We start from the raw sequence: 16,616 nt of genomic DNA on the forward strand, positions 1-16,616 counted from the left end.
TAGAAAGATATTCTGAAGAGGTTTTCCTAATTTCTTTTTTGTGTGTATTCTGGACTGGCAGTGGTCACACCCAAGACACAAACAGAATTAGTCTTGTTGGAGGGCTGCTGTCATGGCCAAACAAATGCACAGGCACTACCTGAAGACAGACTCATAAAATTTTCCTCCTTCAAGACTCATTCTGTGCCTGTTTATACACAGAACTGCATCATGAACTTAATGGAAGTATTTGCCTATATTTGCCAGTTGGCATTGTTTTTCTGAATAAGTGCAGTATGCACATTTTGTAAATGCCATGGTGCTTTGTTCTTACAACTAGTGACTTCTTTCAAATATCAAGGCTATTTCTGGTAAGAAAAAAGTAGTTTTGTTCTAACAAACAATGAAACAATATGTGGAGCCCCTCATTATGAATTCAATCCAACTTCACAAGAGCCGTATGAAGCAGGTGAGAAAAATATTACATTAACACCATTCACAAGTGGCACAGTTCTGATGATTAAAGTTCTTATTTTATTTAATTCTTCTAATAGCTTTCTCAAAAAGGTCAGAGGAGCCACAGCCTTCTGAAGAGAACTAATGAACTTCTTAAGGAAGGCTTTAAATACTTTTTCTTTCTCTCCTACACTACAAAAGAGCAAAGCAGCTTCCACAGAGCCTGAAACTGAAACAAATGTATTGGCCTAATCAAAAACATCAGGCACTGAAACTCAGTTTGCAGATATAACACACTTTATTGTGTGTCTGCTGAATAGATTTTTTTTTTTAATTAAGTGCCTTGAGAGATATATGAACAGAAAACAAAAGGCCCGAGTTAATATGGAACTAAAGGGTAGGCTATAAATAGTTGCAGGAAGATAACATGTTAAAGGTAACTGCTCTAAATGAGAAGATAATGCTAACTGGCTGACTTTGCTCTCTGGTGGACCATTCTTTTATCCAAAAGGAACATTGCTGGGTATGCCTTATTGTATGGACTTTTCGAGTACCCATCACTGTAGCATCTAAGTTCTTATTTAGGTTTCTGACTTGCAGAGAGATCGAGAGTAGGGGAAAGAGAAAGCTTCAATTTTTGTTAAGGCGCATTTTTATCCCTCATGTTCTTTGCCTCGTTCTGCCACAAATCCACCTTTCTGTTGTTCCTAGTCTGATGGGATTGTTTTACAGTGGTCAGCATTGTGACTCAGTAGCTCTCGCATTGCAACTGGCGGTCACTTGCGGGGCAGACATACCGTGTGATTCTGGGAGAGCGATCAGCGTGTTATCTCCCAGAGGAGCACTGCTGTCCCTGCTCCTGTTAGCATCCAGCTTATCAAGACCCTCATCAGCCATGCCCAGGACAGCCTCAACGCCTCCAACTTTGCAGCTGATGCCACAGCCTGGGACTGCCTGGAAGTCAGTGCAGTATCCCAGGCTCTGAGTGCCAAGCTCCTGTGGACATAACCAGAGTTCATCATCAGTCTGTGCTGCCCACGTGGGGTACAAATACTAGATAACTCCTGCTGAAAAGAGGCCTAATTCCTCCTCTTGACAACGACTGACCGACTGAAAAGCAGCATGGGGTATCAGTAGCGCAGAACTAAAAATAAGGATGTTCTGGATGTGCTGTGGTTTAGACTTCTAGAAAGGGGCAGCAATACAGACCTCATCCAGGTCTCAGCCCTAGCGCCAGCAAACCACAAAGGACAGCTTTTTTTGATAGCGCAAGGGTGAAGCAGTTATATTGGTGGGTCATGACCTCAGCGAAGACAAGGAACTAAAGAGAAATACTGTGAGAATAAGCCATACAGCTTCTGAAAAGATGCAACTTCTAATTAACATCACTGAGAACTGGCTGGGGGGTATAAGGCCTTTTATATGTAAGTAAAAGTACAGTGAAAAACTGTATGAATTGCTGGAGTGATTTGGCTGGATGACAAGGAAACTGGGTCTTTCTGTTGAGTTAGAGAAAGAAGCCAGTGAGTACCTTCAAGATGAGAAAAGGGATTACCAGGACCCTATGAGTTACAAAAAAGAATGCAGAAAATATTAATTTATAAACAAGTTATTCAGGGCTGTCCCTGGAAGTTGGAATTACATGCACCCTTCAGTGACTTTCTTACAACACAGGGATGACAAGGCAGGTGGTAAGAATATCAGGAAACAGTACAGAATTGCAATTCATAGAAGCCATGATCCAGTAATAACTGGTGCATGGGATAACTACAGAAGCATCAGGGTACTAAGACAAATTCAAAACCAGAAAATGTAAAATATAAGAGACGCGATTGAATCATTACCCATACTCTCTTTTTGTTTCTCAATTTATATGTTAACTTCTAAATTTTACTACTGAAAGATCTATCACTAATAAGTTTGATATATTCTTGCCAAGGAATTTTTCCATAAATCAATTAATGACTTGTCTTAGCAGAAATAAATTGTTTATTTAAACCAGGCTTCTTATTTCAGTTACTATTTGTGCTTTCACTCTTCCTGAAACATTTGAGGAACACATGCAATACATAAATGACCTTTGAGGATGTGCAAAATTTGCAAAGAATTGAGTAATCTATTAATTCATTTGTGAAATTCACAAATACCACAGTTTAATATTCTGGTTTTAAAGCTGTTTGCCCGATCTATTCAGATAAGCAAGTGACTAATAGAAGCAACTGCAGTCAGGTAACATGAAATGTCACCACACACATTTGCTTCACGATGCTATTTTAAGCATAAGTATTCCTCCTGCACATATTCCACAATCCTTATTTCCTCACTAGTTCAGGAAAAACTTTGTAAGACCTTGCTTGAGAAGTCCACAGCATTACCAGAAAACAAAAGCTTAGAATATGCCTTCTGGTATTGTCCAGACTAAGATGCACAATCATAAAATCTCTCAGCTTTCCAGCCTGTTACTTTTCAGGCAGGCCTGTCCCTCTGGGACTTGCTCATTTTATACAACATTGCTGCATTTTCACAGATCCCTTCAGGCCTTAGATGAAACAGGAAGGTTAAGTACCTCTTTGCAATATTTAGTAACTGCCACTCCTAAAGGATGCTCGCTGCTGGCCTCTGCAGTGCCAACCACCGCCAGTACCTTCTTCAGGGAGAGCACAGCTGTGTCTCCCAGCAAAAGCACCCTCATGACTTTTGGAACTCCACAGGTGATGGTCCCGGTTTTATCAAACATCACAGTCTTGATCTGCAAAAAAGAAACCAGAGTTACTGCCTAAGCCCTGCAAGCATAGGGCACATAAATACAGGCAAGACCTTAATAACCAGTTGACTATATCTCCACCAAGACAGAATAAACCTACAAAAGTAGGGATTCCTGTATGTACCTTGAACTATCTGTACAGTAGGTCTCCTTACGCTTTTTTATTCATTCCCTATACAGTGTTTTCACTGAAGCTACAATGTCATCCTGTACCTATATCAGGATCGCAGACAACTGAGTCACTGCAGGACTTGTACCGTCCTTTGCGTGTGTGTGTATGTATTCACATGCAGGATTCACACAGTGGCACCTTAATCACTTTTACCACGAGGTATATGATGCAAGGAGGGCTTTTACGAATGCTGTTCTAAACAATTAACAACAGCACTGAGGAAAGAGGACTCTGGAAGTTATCTGGTGATAGAGCAGGTGGGAAGAGTGCAAGAAGCTGCAACAAGTTCCAGAAGTAACAACCTAACCAAAACCAACCTCATGTTATTCACCAAATTCAGCAATGACTTGTTAGCCAGCCCAGCAGGTCTTGAGGAATCAGGAATGAACCAAAAACCACAGACCCATTTACACTGAAACCCAAAGCTAAAGTAAATTCTAATCCTGAAAATAAACACAGCACAGAGAAACACAAGAACCAAAAAACTCAACAAAGTAGGCACTATTTCCATTCCCAGCTATTCCAACCCACCAACCTTGCAGAATCCAACCAGTCACTTAATTTTCCAAGGCCTGACCTTAGCCTTGCTTATATGCAACAGGTAAAAAGTCCTGACGCTAATTAGCAGTCATTTTTTGTTTTTTTGAAGACCCTTGGAAAAAATTCTGGTCTATGCTTTGTAATGTCCAGTAAGAAGAAGAATTATCAGTCTGATTAACTTATTCTTACCATCCTTTTCACTTAAAATGTTCTGCGTATGTCTAATCCAGTCTACCATAGCACATTTTAAACTCATATTCTTTTCACTGGCTGTGGACATGTCAAACCTTTTCCTCCTTCAATCTTCTCCTCTTTTCATCAGTTTTCTGTCTTAGAAGGGCTTTTTCTGCCTCCCTTCCATCTATTTTCTATACACTAAAACAACTTCAAATCATTCCGTTTTTTCTTTTACAACCTACATTTTAAACTACTGATCATGAACACTATACATTTCACAACAGCCCTCTGAGGAAAGAAGGAAAACACTGGATTATTGGGCTCTTTTGCAGAAGAGCTAAAGAGAGTGCAGAAGTCAGAAACCTCTGAGGTCATGCAGAAGATCAGCAGCTTCACTGCTATGAGGTTGCAGGAACTGTTGGCTCTCAACACTTTGCTGTGACTGCTTTGAAGAAAGATGGTCAGCTCTGTCTTCTTCACCTTAAAGAGCAGCAACCAACAGAAAAATACCCAAACAACATTCTGCGGTCTTTCTTTGGACCAGCAGGATTTCCTGGGAAATTATATTTCATGTAGCAACAGCTGGGTAAGCTACAAAAGTACAGAATGAACTATTAACCTTGTGTGCCATTTCCAGGGGTTTTCCACCTTTGATGAGAATACCATTCTGCGCAGCAACTCCTGTGCCCACCATCACAGCTGTGGGGGTAGCCAAGCCTAAAGAACAGGGGCATGCAATGCTCAGCACAGTGATTGAGGTTTGAAATGCAAACCTCAGTATTAGTTCAGCTTTTGAAACGTGTTTGTTCTGATTCTGCAAGAAAAGGGAAGAGAGGGGGGAAAAAAAGATGTATGATTGCTGATAGAGGATAACATAGATGTACGATCAATCATAGCCATTTCAAAAACCACATTTACCTGGAAACCTCCAGTATAGGAAAACAATCTATTATTGTTACTGTAATGGTAGAGAAAGGTCAATGTTATGAATTGTTTATGGCAGTATTTTCTGGACTTTTTGCTGCCTAAGCACACATATGCTTGACTGTGCTCTCAGGCTCCTGGATGACAATGTATTTCCTTTATAGCTTAGCAAAGGAGAACCCTATTTCCAGGTACACAGATATGCACAGTTGCTAAGCATAGCAAATACACATCCTAAACGTAACAGAAGCTATCTTCTTTCTAAAGCCAAAATCACTATCTGCCATCAGGAACAAGGATGTCCAAAAAAATTTCAGGCATGATAGGAATGGCTTAGCTCCTTGCAATGCAGCTATAGATCATGCTTAGTCCAGAAAGACTGCCAATAATTTCAGTTTGTAGGAATCCCATGCAGAACTAAGGGGTAAATGCAAAGGTATATTTATACCTGCAGATAGATTTTAATTAGTGCAATTATCTGCTCTGTGTAGAAAACACCACATTGTACAAAAGTAATAGCCAAGTTGCAACATCAAACCATACACACAGAGGGTATGTTAATTACTCTAGAAGATATCCTAACACCAAAATCCAGCTCCTAATGAAATTACTTACAGGAAAATATTTTTGAATAACATCAAAATTTATAAAACCAATTGTGATCCATGCTATCAATGTGACTGTTGAAATGCTGATGATAAATGGAACAAAATATCCACTAAACTTATCTGCCAGTTGCTGGATGGGTGCCTATAAAAAAGAAAAATAGGTATTTGCATGTTTATGGTCAAAACAAATGAATATGCAGAATTCATGAAAATATCTAATAGTCTTTATCTGATTCTTTCTGTGTCTGGAAAAACACAGTTTGCTGACCAAGTAAATATATCAAAATATAGAATCCTTTTCTTATTTAATAAAAATCTGTGAATGAGGTTTTGTCTTCCATTATTTTTACCTTTGACATTTGAGCTTCTTCCACCAATTTCACGATTTGTGCCAAAGTGGTATCATTACCAACATGAGTTGCATTAACAAGAACTGAGCCGTGTGCATTTATAGAACCAGCAATCACTGTGCTCCCGGGCTTTTTAGTGACTGGCATAGCTTCCCCTAGAAAGAAAAGGTAAGAATAAATAAGCCAATACGCCTAATAACAGTGAACATAGCCAATTAGCACACAGCTCGTTTCATGCTAGCAAAATCAGTATGCTAAGCAATAATGACCAGAAATCACATATTGTATATCTGTCTAGAGAATAATTATATAAGTGGTGTCATACTTCTGTAAACCTTTTTCTAGGTTTAGTTTCAAAGCAAATGCTGTTTCCTTGGTCCTACCTCTCCAGTATGTCATCCCTCAAAAGGGCCAGTAGCAAATTGGTTGTAAAAGGAACTTCTAGGAATTTCTCAAATTAACACTTTGCATAGCCATGGGAGTTTGAGCAATCTGTCTTTATTTCTGGCACACTCAGTTTTCAAAGACTAGAAAAGCTGTCTCTGCAGCAAAGCTCCTGTTCTCACACTTCCTCCCCAAGAATACTAGCTCTACAAAATCTTTATTTTCTCTGTTTTTAAGGTTAGTGATCATGACTGGTTCTCTTAAACTAAGGGTGTCCCTGTTCCCTAAGCAAAGTAAATACATAACTAAAACAAGTAACCCAGTGCCAATATAAAGTTTTTATATCCTTTACCTTATTTATAAGAATTGCACGATGCATTAAATCCTTATTATAGTTACAAAATGAAATGAAAGTTTCAGAAGCTGTGAAAAAGTCCCATGATCCTTAACAAGCATCAAGTTGTGAAGCTTCCTTTCCCTGTTCTTGCTCACTGGGAGATCCCTGTCAGAAGCCCTGTTCAGTGCCCATGCATACACACCCCAACATCTCAGCAATATTTCCCCATCACCCTTTAGAAGTTATTTCTGAGAAGGTACCATCTCTACAAATACATTCCAGGGGAAACTCCCACCAGATCTCTGGAATAATGGCAATAGTGTTTAGACTCTACCCATCCCATCAGTACATTAGTAAAAGTGACCAAACTGAGCAGAAATTCATCAGCTTTTTAGGGTGTGTGCAGACAGGGGATTTGGATTCAAGCTCACAAAGGCTAGGCACAGCATCCATTAAGGTGTGAGGTTATTCAGACAGACAGCTTTTGGGCTGAGTCTGGGCTCTTTTCTTATAAGAAAGTGTTCTAGAAGATTTGGCTTCTTTGCATAAGTGTAAGGGAAGTTACCAGTAATGAGAGACTCATCTGCCATAGAACTGCCTTCAATGACCTTTCCATCCACTGGGAACTTTCCACCAGGAACTACCTTTACAATATCACCCCTTTGAACCAGTTCAACAGCTACCTGCTCCTCCCTGCAAAAGACACAAGTAGAACAGACGGATTATTTACACCATCCACTTCAAAAGAATAATAATGCTTCCACATCAACTGCATCAAGCCTAGTCTGTGCACCCAGGCAGCCTGAAGGGGCTTTGGTTCATAAGCACATACCTGATGATAGAGTGGTCAGGTCCAAGAGTCACTACAGTGGCTTCTGTGGCTTGAAGAGATATAAGTTTAGCAAGAGCTTCTGAGGTCTTACTCTAAGAAACAAAGATAAATGTTTAAGATATATTGAGATATATAAATGCTGATGTCTACTTAACACAATGAACTCTGAATGACCTTATATAAGGCTACATCAGAAACATCTGATTCAAAATTCCTCTGAATAGTTTTATTCTACTCATCATAAATACACAATAATTAGTGTGAAGATGAGTTACCTTTGCTATGTGTTCCAGCCATCTCCCAAGGGCAATGAACACAAACAGCATTGGAGGAGTGTCAAAGAAAGTGACAGGGCTTTTCTCTGCCTTTTCAATTATCGCTACCATCAGGATCACACACGAATACACATAAGCGATTGTTGTGGCCAGTACGATGAGCACATCCATATTGGCTGTCTTGTGCTTCAGTGATTTGTAAGCTTGTACATAAAAATACCATCCACCAAGGAACTGTTGGTGTAAGCATGGACAGACTTGTATTAAGATCACAGCAGTGAAAGCGGAGAGTACATAATACTCCCTGTAGCGGAATTATAAATACGTAGTAGATAAGGGAAGGCATTGCTGCCCTATGCAAATTTTATATTGATATAACTTCAGTGGAGTGGTCTACTAGGAGGCTGACTCCATTGTCATCTTCTCACTTGACCTTCCTTGTTCTCAAAACAACTCTGCCAGCTAAATATCCTCCTTTTCTGCAGCAATGCAAAGTAAACAAGGCACAGAAGTTGAAGGGATTTCCCTATAGCTACCCAATTAGTTTGCAGCTGATCAGATATTTCTTCATTTTAACACTACCTTCCCCACTTGGAAAACGATCTGACACAACTTTGGCAGGAGTAAGTGCTATAAGCAACTACAGAATGGATAGCTTCCAGAAAAGTGCCACTTCGTTCTGCGTAGGTGGTACAGAGAAGAAGGCAGGGCTAATCCACTAAACCTTTCCAGTCTCCTGTCTTTATCACATCAGATTACATAAATGGGGGATGAATAGAAAGCAAACCCCTAGGAGGTACTGTGGACATACCTGAACAAAAGTGCACAGGACAAAGAAGAGAAGATTTAAAATAGATAATCCAGGAATGAGATTCTGTTCCAGCACCATAGACCCGTGGTGCTCACCGTCGGGTATCAGCATATAAATCATTAGGATTAAGACAGGGATACCAAACAGGAGGCTGCACAAGAAAGATTTCCTCCACCTGAAAAGTACAAGCTGTAAATCCCTGGTTGTCGTACACCCCGCAGTACCCAGGCCAAACAGTGTGCTCACAGTGCAGAGCTTGGAGTATTAGTACTGTACTAACACACAGCTTGGCGATATTTGGGAAAGATCCAACACTTCAGGACAGTTTCAGTGTCTCCTACATGTTTAACAGTATAGACTTCTATCAGTTAAAAACTGAAACTAATGAAAGTAATAAAAGTACTTGAATCAAATGGCAAATCATAAAATTAAATATGCTTTACACAAGGATAAGCTAAAGTAAGTGGGAAGTAGCGGGGGGAGGTGAGTTACAAGAGATGATCTATACATGTTCATTAGTGAGAGAGAAAGAGAAATACTTACTGCTGTATTTCTTTTTTATGATCCAGGTTATGTGCATTTGGAACTCTTCTAGCCACGGAAGCATGAAAGCCAATTTCCTTTTTATTGAAAGGGGAGGAAAGATGAGTTAGTTTTGATTAATCTAACCATATTACTTATAACATATTTAAATGACACTACTTTTAGAAGAAATGTCAGAAAAGGACACTGTTCCATATTTAATAAATGCCAACTTCTTATTTATTTTTAGGTCCTGCCAACATGAGAGGATGTTTCAGAAAGTACTCAAAATGTGTATTGCAAAGGATTTCTTCTACCTATACATGGACAGAGTGTACAGACGCAGTAAGTGTCCAAGGTTTCTTAGGTACAGGAAGCTCCCGCTGACAGCTGGAGTTCTGCTGCCCTCCTCCTCAAGGGAAATTTATGCCCTTTCATCTCCACTGGAATAAGTATAAGAGATGGGAAATACCACAAAGGAAGGCAGGTCTAGTCAACCTTGAGAGCATCTCCTTAACACTACAGCTGAGTAGATACACCTGAAGTTGAAAATCAAAGTGGCTAGAATCAGTTTAAGCCTGTAAAACAAAAAACTGCAGGGCAAAGCATCCCAGAAACAAATACAAGCAAAAAGCCAGTTTTGACTGACACTTCAGTGAGTCACGGCAGCATAACCACACGCCACACAAAAAAAAACTACAAAAAACCCAAAGCACACTTGCAAGCACGATACATATAAAGTTCATGTCTTCATCATGAGATGCTCCTGTGGCAAGATACTCTTTACAGAACTACTCTGCCAGCCTGAACAGTCTACTACGTAACATGTTAATCACTGCTGCCACATCAATTTTGCAGTCTAGGAGCTTTTTTCTGAGTAAATACTCTAGAACATGAATAGCTGTCCTCCTGACTACTCACTGTGTGTGCCTCATACAGTAGGTTCTCTTCCCCTCTGGTGGGACAGAGAAGAAAAAAGTTTTGTCCACACCTGGGCCATGATAACAGCAGATTTTATGATCTGTGTGGTTACTGGTAAACTAGGATTTTTTTTCCTTTAGTGGCTGTATCACAAGCTCTTTGGATTTAAAAAGTTCTTCTCTGAACAGATGTGAGAATAAATGCCAGTGTATACAGAGATGTGTAATACTTGTGGTATGAGCTGTTGCAAAACTTTTACAGCCCCTTTCACTGGCAAGAGAAAGTAGTATTTTTTTCTGAAGTATCAACACTTCACTGAAATGACTGGAAATCAGAGACACATTATTCTACACACAGAACTGCAAGGAATGAATATATGACACTTTTACCAGATATAGATAAAAAAGGTTTCTTGTTGTAGTTTTTAGGGTGTGTTTTTAGGGTAACAACCTGGGAGATTATGCACTATTGTGGAGCACAGCAGCTTCACCACAAGAGCATAAAAACATATAGCAATAACTATGTCATCTGCAAAAGTCAGTGAAACCTCTCAAATATTAGCTGCTTTATTTCCTTTTTAACTTCACCTTATTATTGTTTATACATAAAAAACTTCTAAAGCCTACCTCAATTATTTTTATAATATCTCGAGGTCCAGTAATCTCGGGATCAAACTGGATGTGAGCTTTGCACGTAGCAAGTGTTACTGAGGCGTAGAATATGCCATTTGTTCTCATGAGTTTGGATTCAATATTGTGAACACAAGAAGCACAAGTCATCCCTGTAATCTAAAGAAAAGACAAATTTAGGTATAGTTAGCCATTCCCCACATTCACCCAATATTTGTGGATGAATTTGAGACAAGGCCTCCCAATGTCACAGAGGTACTAATGACTATTCAAGCTCTGCTGGTACTGGCCCAAGGCCTCAGCATGAAGATTTTATAGAGCTGTCTTAAATGAAACAAAGCTGAGAACATAACTACCCACTTTTATTATAAAATTCTGCAACCAACAGTTATAGTCACAGCAATGTATTTGTATAGCAGCACTTGTACATTGTATTAACTGTAATAGTATAGCTAATGCAGTTCTACCAGCAGCTATATTAATGTTGCCAAAGTCAAACTCTGCAAGCGTAACTTCATCTTGCTTACTTAACTTTCCTGTGGCTTCAATAAGGCGCGTTCCCACTTTCTGATCTATTAGCACAACTGCAGACTGTTGTTATCTGTGTTGTAGTAGGTATATGTCAGAGAATAAAACCAGACTTTTGAAGAATCTGTCCCTTGTATAAACAATTTACTAATTTTACCCAAAGTTCTCAGACCTCTATACAAAGCCCCAGGCATTACCAACACGTATTTGGTGACACATACTCAGTTGCTCAGTCTGTACAGTTGACTGAAGTGCCTTCACAGAAAACTTCTGTTTCATTTCTCCTTGCTAAGAAAAGTCTATTCTGTGCATCCAACTACCACTTTATTTCAGCCCTTTGGACAGGTTCTCCTAAGCCAAATTGATTTTGTCTTTTCAGCAATTAGGAAAAAAAGGTGTCACCAGCCAGAACTGACCTGCTGAAGCCACAACTCCTTAAACAAAAGCATTTGCAAGAAAATTATTCTTCCAGACCTGACCTTTCCAAAACCAACATGGAATTTCAAATACATATGACTTACAAGAAGCTCCACATTTCCTTCTGCTTCTGCATGATCTTCTATGACGGTAGCTTCAAACCCCAAATTCTGGATCAGCTGTGCTATTTCAAGAGGCTGTATGAATTCTGGCTTGTATTTTATCTCTGCTTTACCTGCCATCAGTGCTACCAACACTGAAATAATTCCTGCAGTCGCAATAATTAAAAATATTAGATAACATAGTTCCTTTGAGGGGAAGAAAAATAAAATATTACAAGTGATTGTCAATGAGGGCTGTAACAACTTAAGAGATGTTATAAACCTAATGATTTCTCTCTGCCTCCTTCTAGTGTTATTCCCTAGTCACAACAGCAAAGTTTTTACTGAGATCCAGCCACACTGTGGTTCCCTTTAGCAATGACAGGAACTGCAAGAGTTACACAGGGAAGGAGGTGAGTTTTGCTATGATCTAATGAGACAAAAAAGATGTTCAGAATCAATCTTTGCACTCATTGCTGCAAGCTCTACCCTGGACTCTCTAAGTTTGGAAAGCCCTAAACAAACCTCACAGTACAATGCTAGGCCTTTTTCTTTTCTTGCTTTTCCCCTTGGTGTTTTTTTCCTCTTTTTTAAAATAAAAAACCCCACCAAAATCTACATTTAGAATTGAAAAGCATAACATAAAAAATCACAGGCAAAAAATTTGTTCTGAAATGCTAATGGTTTCTTGGATTTTTAAATCAAGGCAGTGAGACTATCACTGGGAGACTGGGGGCACAGGAATCAATAAGCAAAACCCTCCAAAGGCATGCCCACACAAATTAAATCACATTGCTGAGGCTCATCTGTTCATCTTCTATATCGCCAGAGGAAAGGCAGCTCCAGCCTGCAGACTTCCAACCTAATAAGCTTTGCTGTGCCTAAGCCAATATAATTACCCAGGCACTGGAGCCACACATTTGTTTGTACCTGCTTGTGCAAATGTGCCCTGAAGGGTAAGTTTCACATTGCAAACGTGTCAGAGCTCTCAACAGCTCTGGAAGAGATGGATTGCTCTGTGAAGCAATAAGGCCCTGAAAACTAAATGAGAACCATTTCTCTGTTCTTGTCTTGAGCCTTATTTGAAATTTTTATCACATTACAACAACTTAGTGTTACAAGTATGTCCATTGGGTTTGTCCACCAGTGCAGTAGGATAGTTAAACAGTGATATAGTTACATTATCACTAAGAAAGAGCATTAAGTCTACTTAACCTCCAGATGCTGTACCACAGCCTCTTCCATTAATTGCAAAGAATACCTTTTCCATCCCACAGTCCCTTACAAACTCATTATAGGAATCTGAAATTTATTACCGTCTTCTTTCTGCAAATTTCTTTCAATGGTAGACACACACGATGCACAGGTCATGCCTGTGATTTGTAAAAAACACTTTTCAGCCGTCGCTCCACTGGCCTGGTTTGGCCCATCAAGGTGAGGACTGTCTGGAAGAGCATCCGAGGCACAGCCTTGGCGAGGAGGCTCTGCAGCTCGAGGCTGCCTGGCAGCATTGCTGGCGTCAGGCTGGTGCCTACGTTCTCCAGCAGCGGTATCTTGAATAAATGCACAACAAACTGAACAAACACTGTTTACAGCGCGATTAGATGACATAAAACTATAAGCAGGTCACCCTTATCAATCATGCAAAGTCTCTTAATTGTTTGAAAGGTGACATGGTAATCTTGGTCTCTTCATGGAAATAATATAGATTGTTACTATGTGTATAACCAATATACACTCACCAGTACCACTTGCATGACTATGTAAGTCTACAGAACTGGTTTTCCACCTTCAGATAGATGGCAAATGATTCCCTCTGATTTCAATGCCTAGACCTGACAGCTACCTCCACTCAATAAAGATATATTAGTATCTAGAGGGTTCTTATCCAGCACAGAGAATGCAGTCCAGCCTCATATCCATTCTGTCCCTGTCATCTATGCAGGGCTCATAGCACTTTGTCTCAAACAAGGAAAAGGACAAGTTTCTCAACAGATTTCTCTTTATGGCACAATATTTACACTGCAAGTACTGCAAAATGAGTAGTAGAAGGATTTGCGGCACCCAGAAGACCTCCACACATACAGGCTTGTTGCAATCCTTTTTGTTCTTTACCAGATACTGAACAGAGACCCAACAGCTCCAGCTGCATTCACAAACTGCCTCCCTTGGACAGAGGTTTATGTAAAGGAGCAAGAGTTGCTTCTGAACACGTTAAACACAGGGGCTCCCCTCCTCTTCCATAGATGGATTGGGAGGTCTCCCACCAACAAATTATAAACCAAACAATCATAATTAAACACCACATACAGGCTCCTCCTCATTTGCAGTAGTAACACAGATTCAGAGGGATTGGATCCATGAGAAAAATGAATAGGATGTGGTCTACTGCAATCAAACTAATTCATTCCAGGTAAGATACATCAGTATCTCAAAGCAAATCTGTTCAGTTGAAGCAGATAAATATTGCCACATTTGAAATTCGCTAGAGAGGAGATTGCGCACTATAGCAACTCTTAAACATTGAGCATGTACAAAATGTACAAACTGTTCTGCAGCTGACATGTAAAAAAAGCACCTGCTCCCACCAAAGAGTACCTGCATTTTGGCACTTACCTTGCTGAAAGTAAAGCTTAGTAAAGTAGGGCTAGTAAAAATACTCAAGAAATAAAGGTCAAAGGATTAGGACACTAAAGAGAGGTTTTATCTAGGTAAAAAGTGGTTTTAAATGAAAGATATTTCATTAAGTGGTTTTTTTTTCTAGTATTTTGGAATGTAAATGAAAACATTTCATTTGATAGATCTACTCACAGCAGCCTGTAGACAGAGTAGGAAACCTACTTCGGTGGGTAAGAGGATCAGCTATTTGAAGGACTTTGTACCAACTTCCAAATCTTTTGGCTTCATAAAGTAACTCAACTCTTCCGCTCACTAGTGCAGTTATTAAGGGCTGAAAGCAGGTGCTTCATGGCTGAAATCTCTTGCCCTTGCTAAGTGAGATCAGATCAGGCTAGTCCCTAGTAGAAAAGATAAGGCCAATGTGACGTTTTAAGAGTTTCTCTCCAGAAGAGAGTCTCAACGCAGATGTCACATGGCCCAGCTTGTCACACTACCCACAGAATAAAAAACAGTTACCTTTCAGCACAGAAGCATCAAACCCCATGTCTTCTATAGCAGCTCTTAACTCTTCTCCATTAGTGACAGCTGGATCATAATGTATGTTCCCAGTTCTGTCAGCTAGAGAAACTGCTATTTGTTGCACTCCTCGTCTCTGTGATATGGTCCCTTCTATGGACTGTACACAGGAATTGCAGGTCATGCCATCAATCCTAATAATAGCTGTGCACATCATGTCTTGCAGCGGCTCTCTGAAGAGATCGCATAGCAAAGCAGGTGATGAAGATGCTCCCTTATTAACTTCTGAACCATTTATGAGACATACTTTAAAGTTTCCAGGTGGAAGGGATTCAATAGCTTGCTGCAGAGCTGACACAGTAATTAAATTTGGGCTATACTGTACAACAGCACGTTTATGCTCCAAAGACACTTTAATACTTTGTATGCCGGGAAGATCTGATATATTTCCTTCAATGTTTCTGACACAGGACTTGCAGCGCATGCCTTCTATCCGTACAGTCACTGTAGCTGTGCCACTCATCTTGGCGACCGGTGGATCCACCTCATCACTCTCAAGACTTGCTGGTGTCTCCCTGGGGTTTGCGTTCTGCAGGCGCCCGAGATCGAGCACACCAAGCTTCAAAGGGGCTGATTTACTTTTAATGGTGCAGTCATACCCCAGGTTACTGATATGGCTCTTGAGGTCATCAGGCTGAATGATGTAAGGATAGTAAGCAATAATTGCTTCCTGGTTATCAAGTGACACCTTGATTTTCGCCACACCATGCAGTTTCCTAATCTTTCCTTCAATGTTGGTGACACAGGACTGGCATGTCATGCCTTCTACCCGAAGTTTAACTACTGCTTCTCTCAAGCACGACAAACTTACAGTCCCTGGTGTCAGCCTCTCTTCAGCTATGTTGGCATCAAAACCTGTATCCTGAATTTCTTGGCAAATCTGTTCAGGACTTATTTCTGACTGCAGATACTTTATTACAGCATTGTTCTGTTCAAGGGAGACTTTAATACTCACAATGCCCTTCACTTTGGAAATTCGGCCTTCTATCGACTGCACACAAGATTGGCAAGTCATTCCCACAATGTTGACTGCCACGGTTTGTTCTTGGGAAGATGCAGAGGGCACTGTTTCAAAGCCCTCCTCATAGCCCATGTTGTCAAAAGCAAAATTGTGCTTCATTGTAGGCTCCAGCTCACAGCCAGGAGGAGAATCAGTGTTGGACAAAGCCTAAAGAGCAAGAAGAGAAGTAAAAATAAAATAGAAGTACCTTTAGCACTGTAAAAGCAGCAATGTTCTGCTTGTGCTCTCAAGCACATAGTAGAAGTGCTCTCAAGTCAGTCTATACTGCCAAAATGCTTCACAACATTAACTTACACTTTGAATATATTACCAGTGAGCTATGCCCATGATGATGAATCAGGCCTCTGACACTTCTTTTGAGCAGCAATTTAAAAAATAGTCACTAGGGATATAAAAGTAAAATTGTCTCAATATTCCCACCCCATTCCAATCATTTCAAACGTGAGCTCTCTGCAGCCACGGTGTGCTTTGACCATGCAGCCCGAGCCCTGCTCTTCGGAGCACACTGTCACCTGCACAAAGGGTCCCAGCAGACAGCGCGCTGAATGCCTCTCCACAAGTGTCAGAAGCTGACTCTGTTTGTGCAACCTGCTACTGCTTAGCAGGAGTTCAAACCAAGCCAAACCACCCACAGAAAACAGAATCAAGAACTTCCCAAGAGCCTGAAACCAGA

General features: G+C 40.2%; 1 protein-coding gene across 8 annotated transcripts in view; it reads right to left on the reverse strand.

Annotated features, from left to right (window-relative positions):
- Positions 1–16,616, reverse strand: part of ATP7B (ATPase copper transporting beta) — a 45,809-nt gene that overhangs the window by 9,109 nt on the left and 20,084 nt on the right. For all 8 annotated transcript variants that reach the window (XR_007507918.1, XM_049815751.1, XM_049815750.1 and 5 more), the window contains 14 exons: positions 14,863–16,090; positions 13,044–13,280; positions 11,731–11,894; positions 10,679–10,840; positions 9,153–9,229; positions 8,610–8,784; positions 7,799–8,032; positions 7,524–7,615; positions 7,257–7,384; positions 5,971–6,125; positions 5,628–5,762; positions 4,708–4,902; positions 3,002–3,184; positions 1,233–1,431 (listed from right to left, as the gene is read on the reverse strand). Coding sequence is in view for 7 of the 8 variants with exons in the window: in XM_049815747.1 (XP_049671704.1) it covers positions 1,233–1,431; positions 3,002–3,184; positions 4,708–4,902; positions 5,628–5,762; positions 5,971–6,125; positions 7,257–7,384; positions 7,524–7,615; positions 7,799–8,032; positions 8,610–8,784; positions 9,153–9,229; positions 10,679–10,840; positions 11,731–11,894; positions 13,044–13,280; positions 14,863–16,090 (3,364 nt within the window). In the remaining variant the exon portion in view is untranslated. The remainder of the gene's footprint in view (positions 1–1,232; positions 1,432–3,001; positions 3,185–4,707; positions 4,903–5,627; positions 5,763–5,970; positions 6,126–7,256; positions 7,385–7,523; positions 7,616–7,798; positions 8,033–8,609; positions 8,785–9,152; positions 9,230–10,678; positions 10,841–11,730; positions 11,895–13,043; positions 13,281–14,862; positions 16,091–16,616) is intronic.

The sequence above is a fragment of the Accipiter gentilis genome, chromosome 13 (assembly GCF_929443795.1).
Source record: "Accipiter gentilis chromosome 13, bAccGen1.1, whole genome shotgun sequence".
Taxonomy (NCBI): Eukaryota; Metazoa; Chordata; class Aves; order Accipitriformes; family Accipitridae; genus Astur; species Astur gentilis.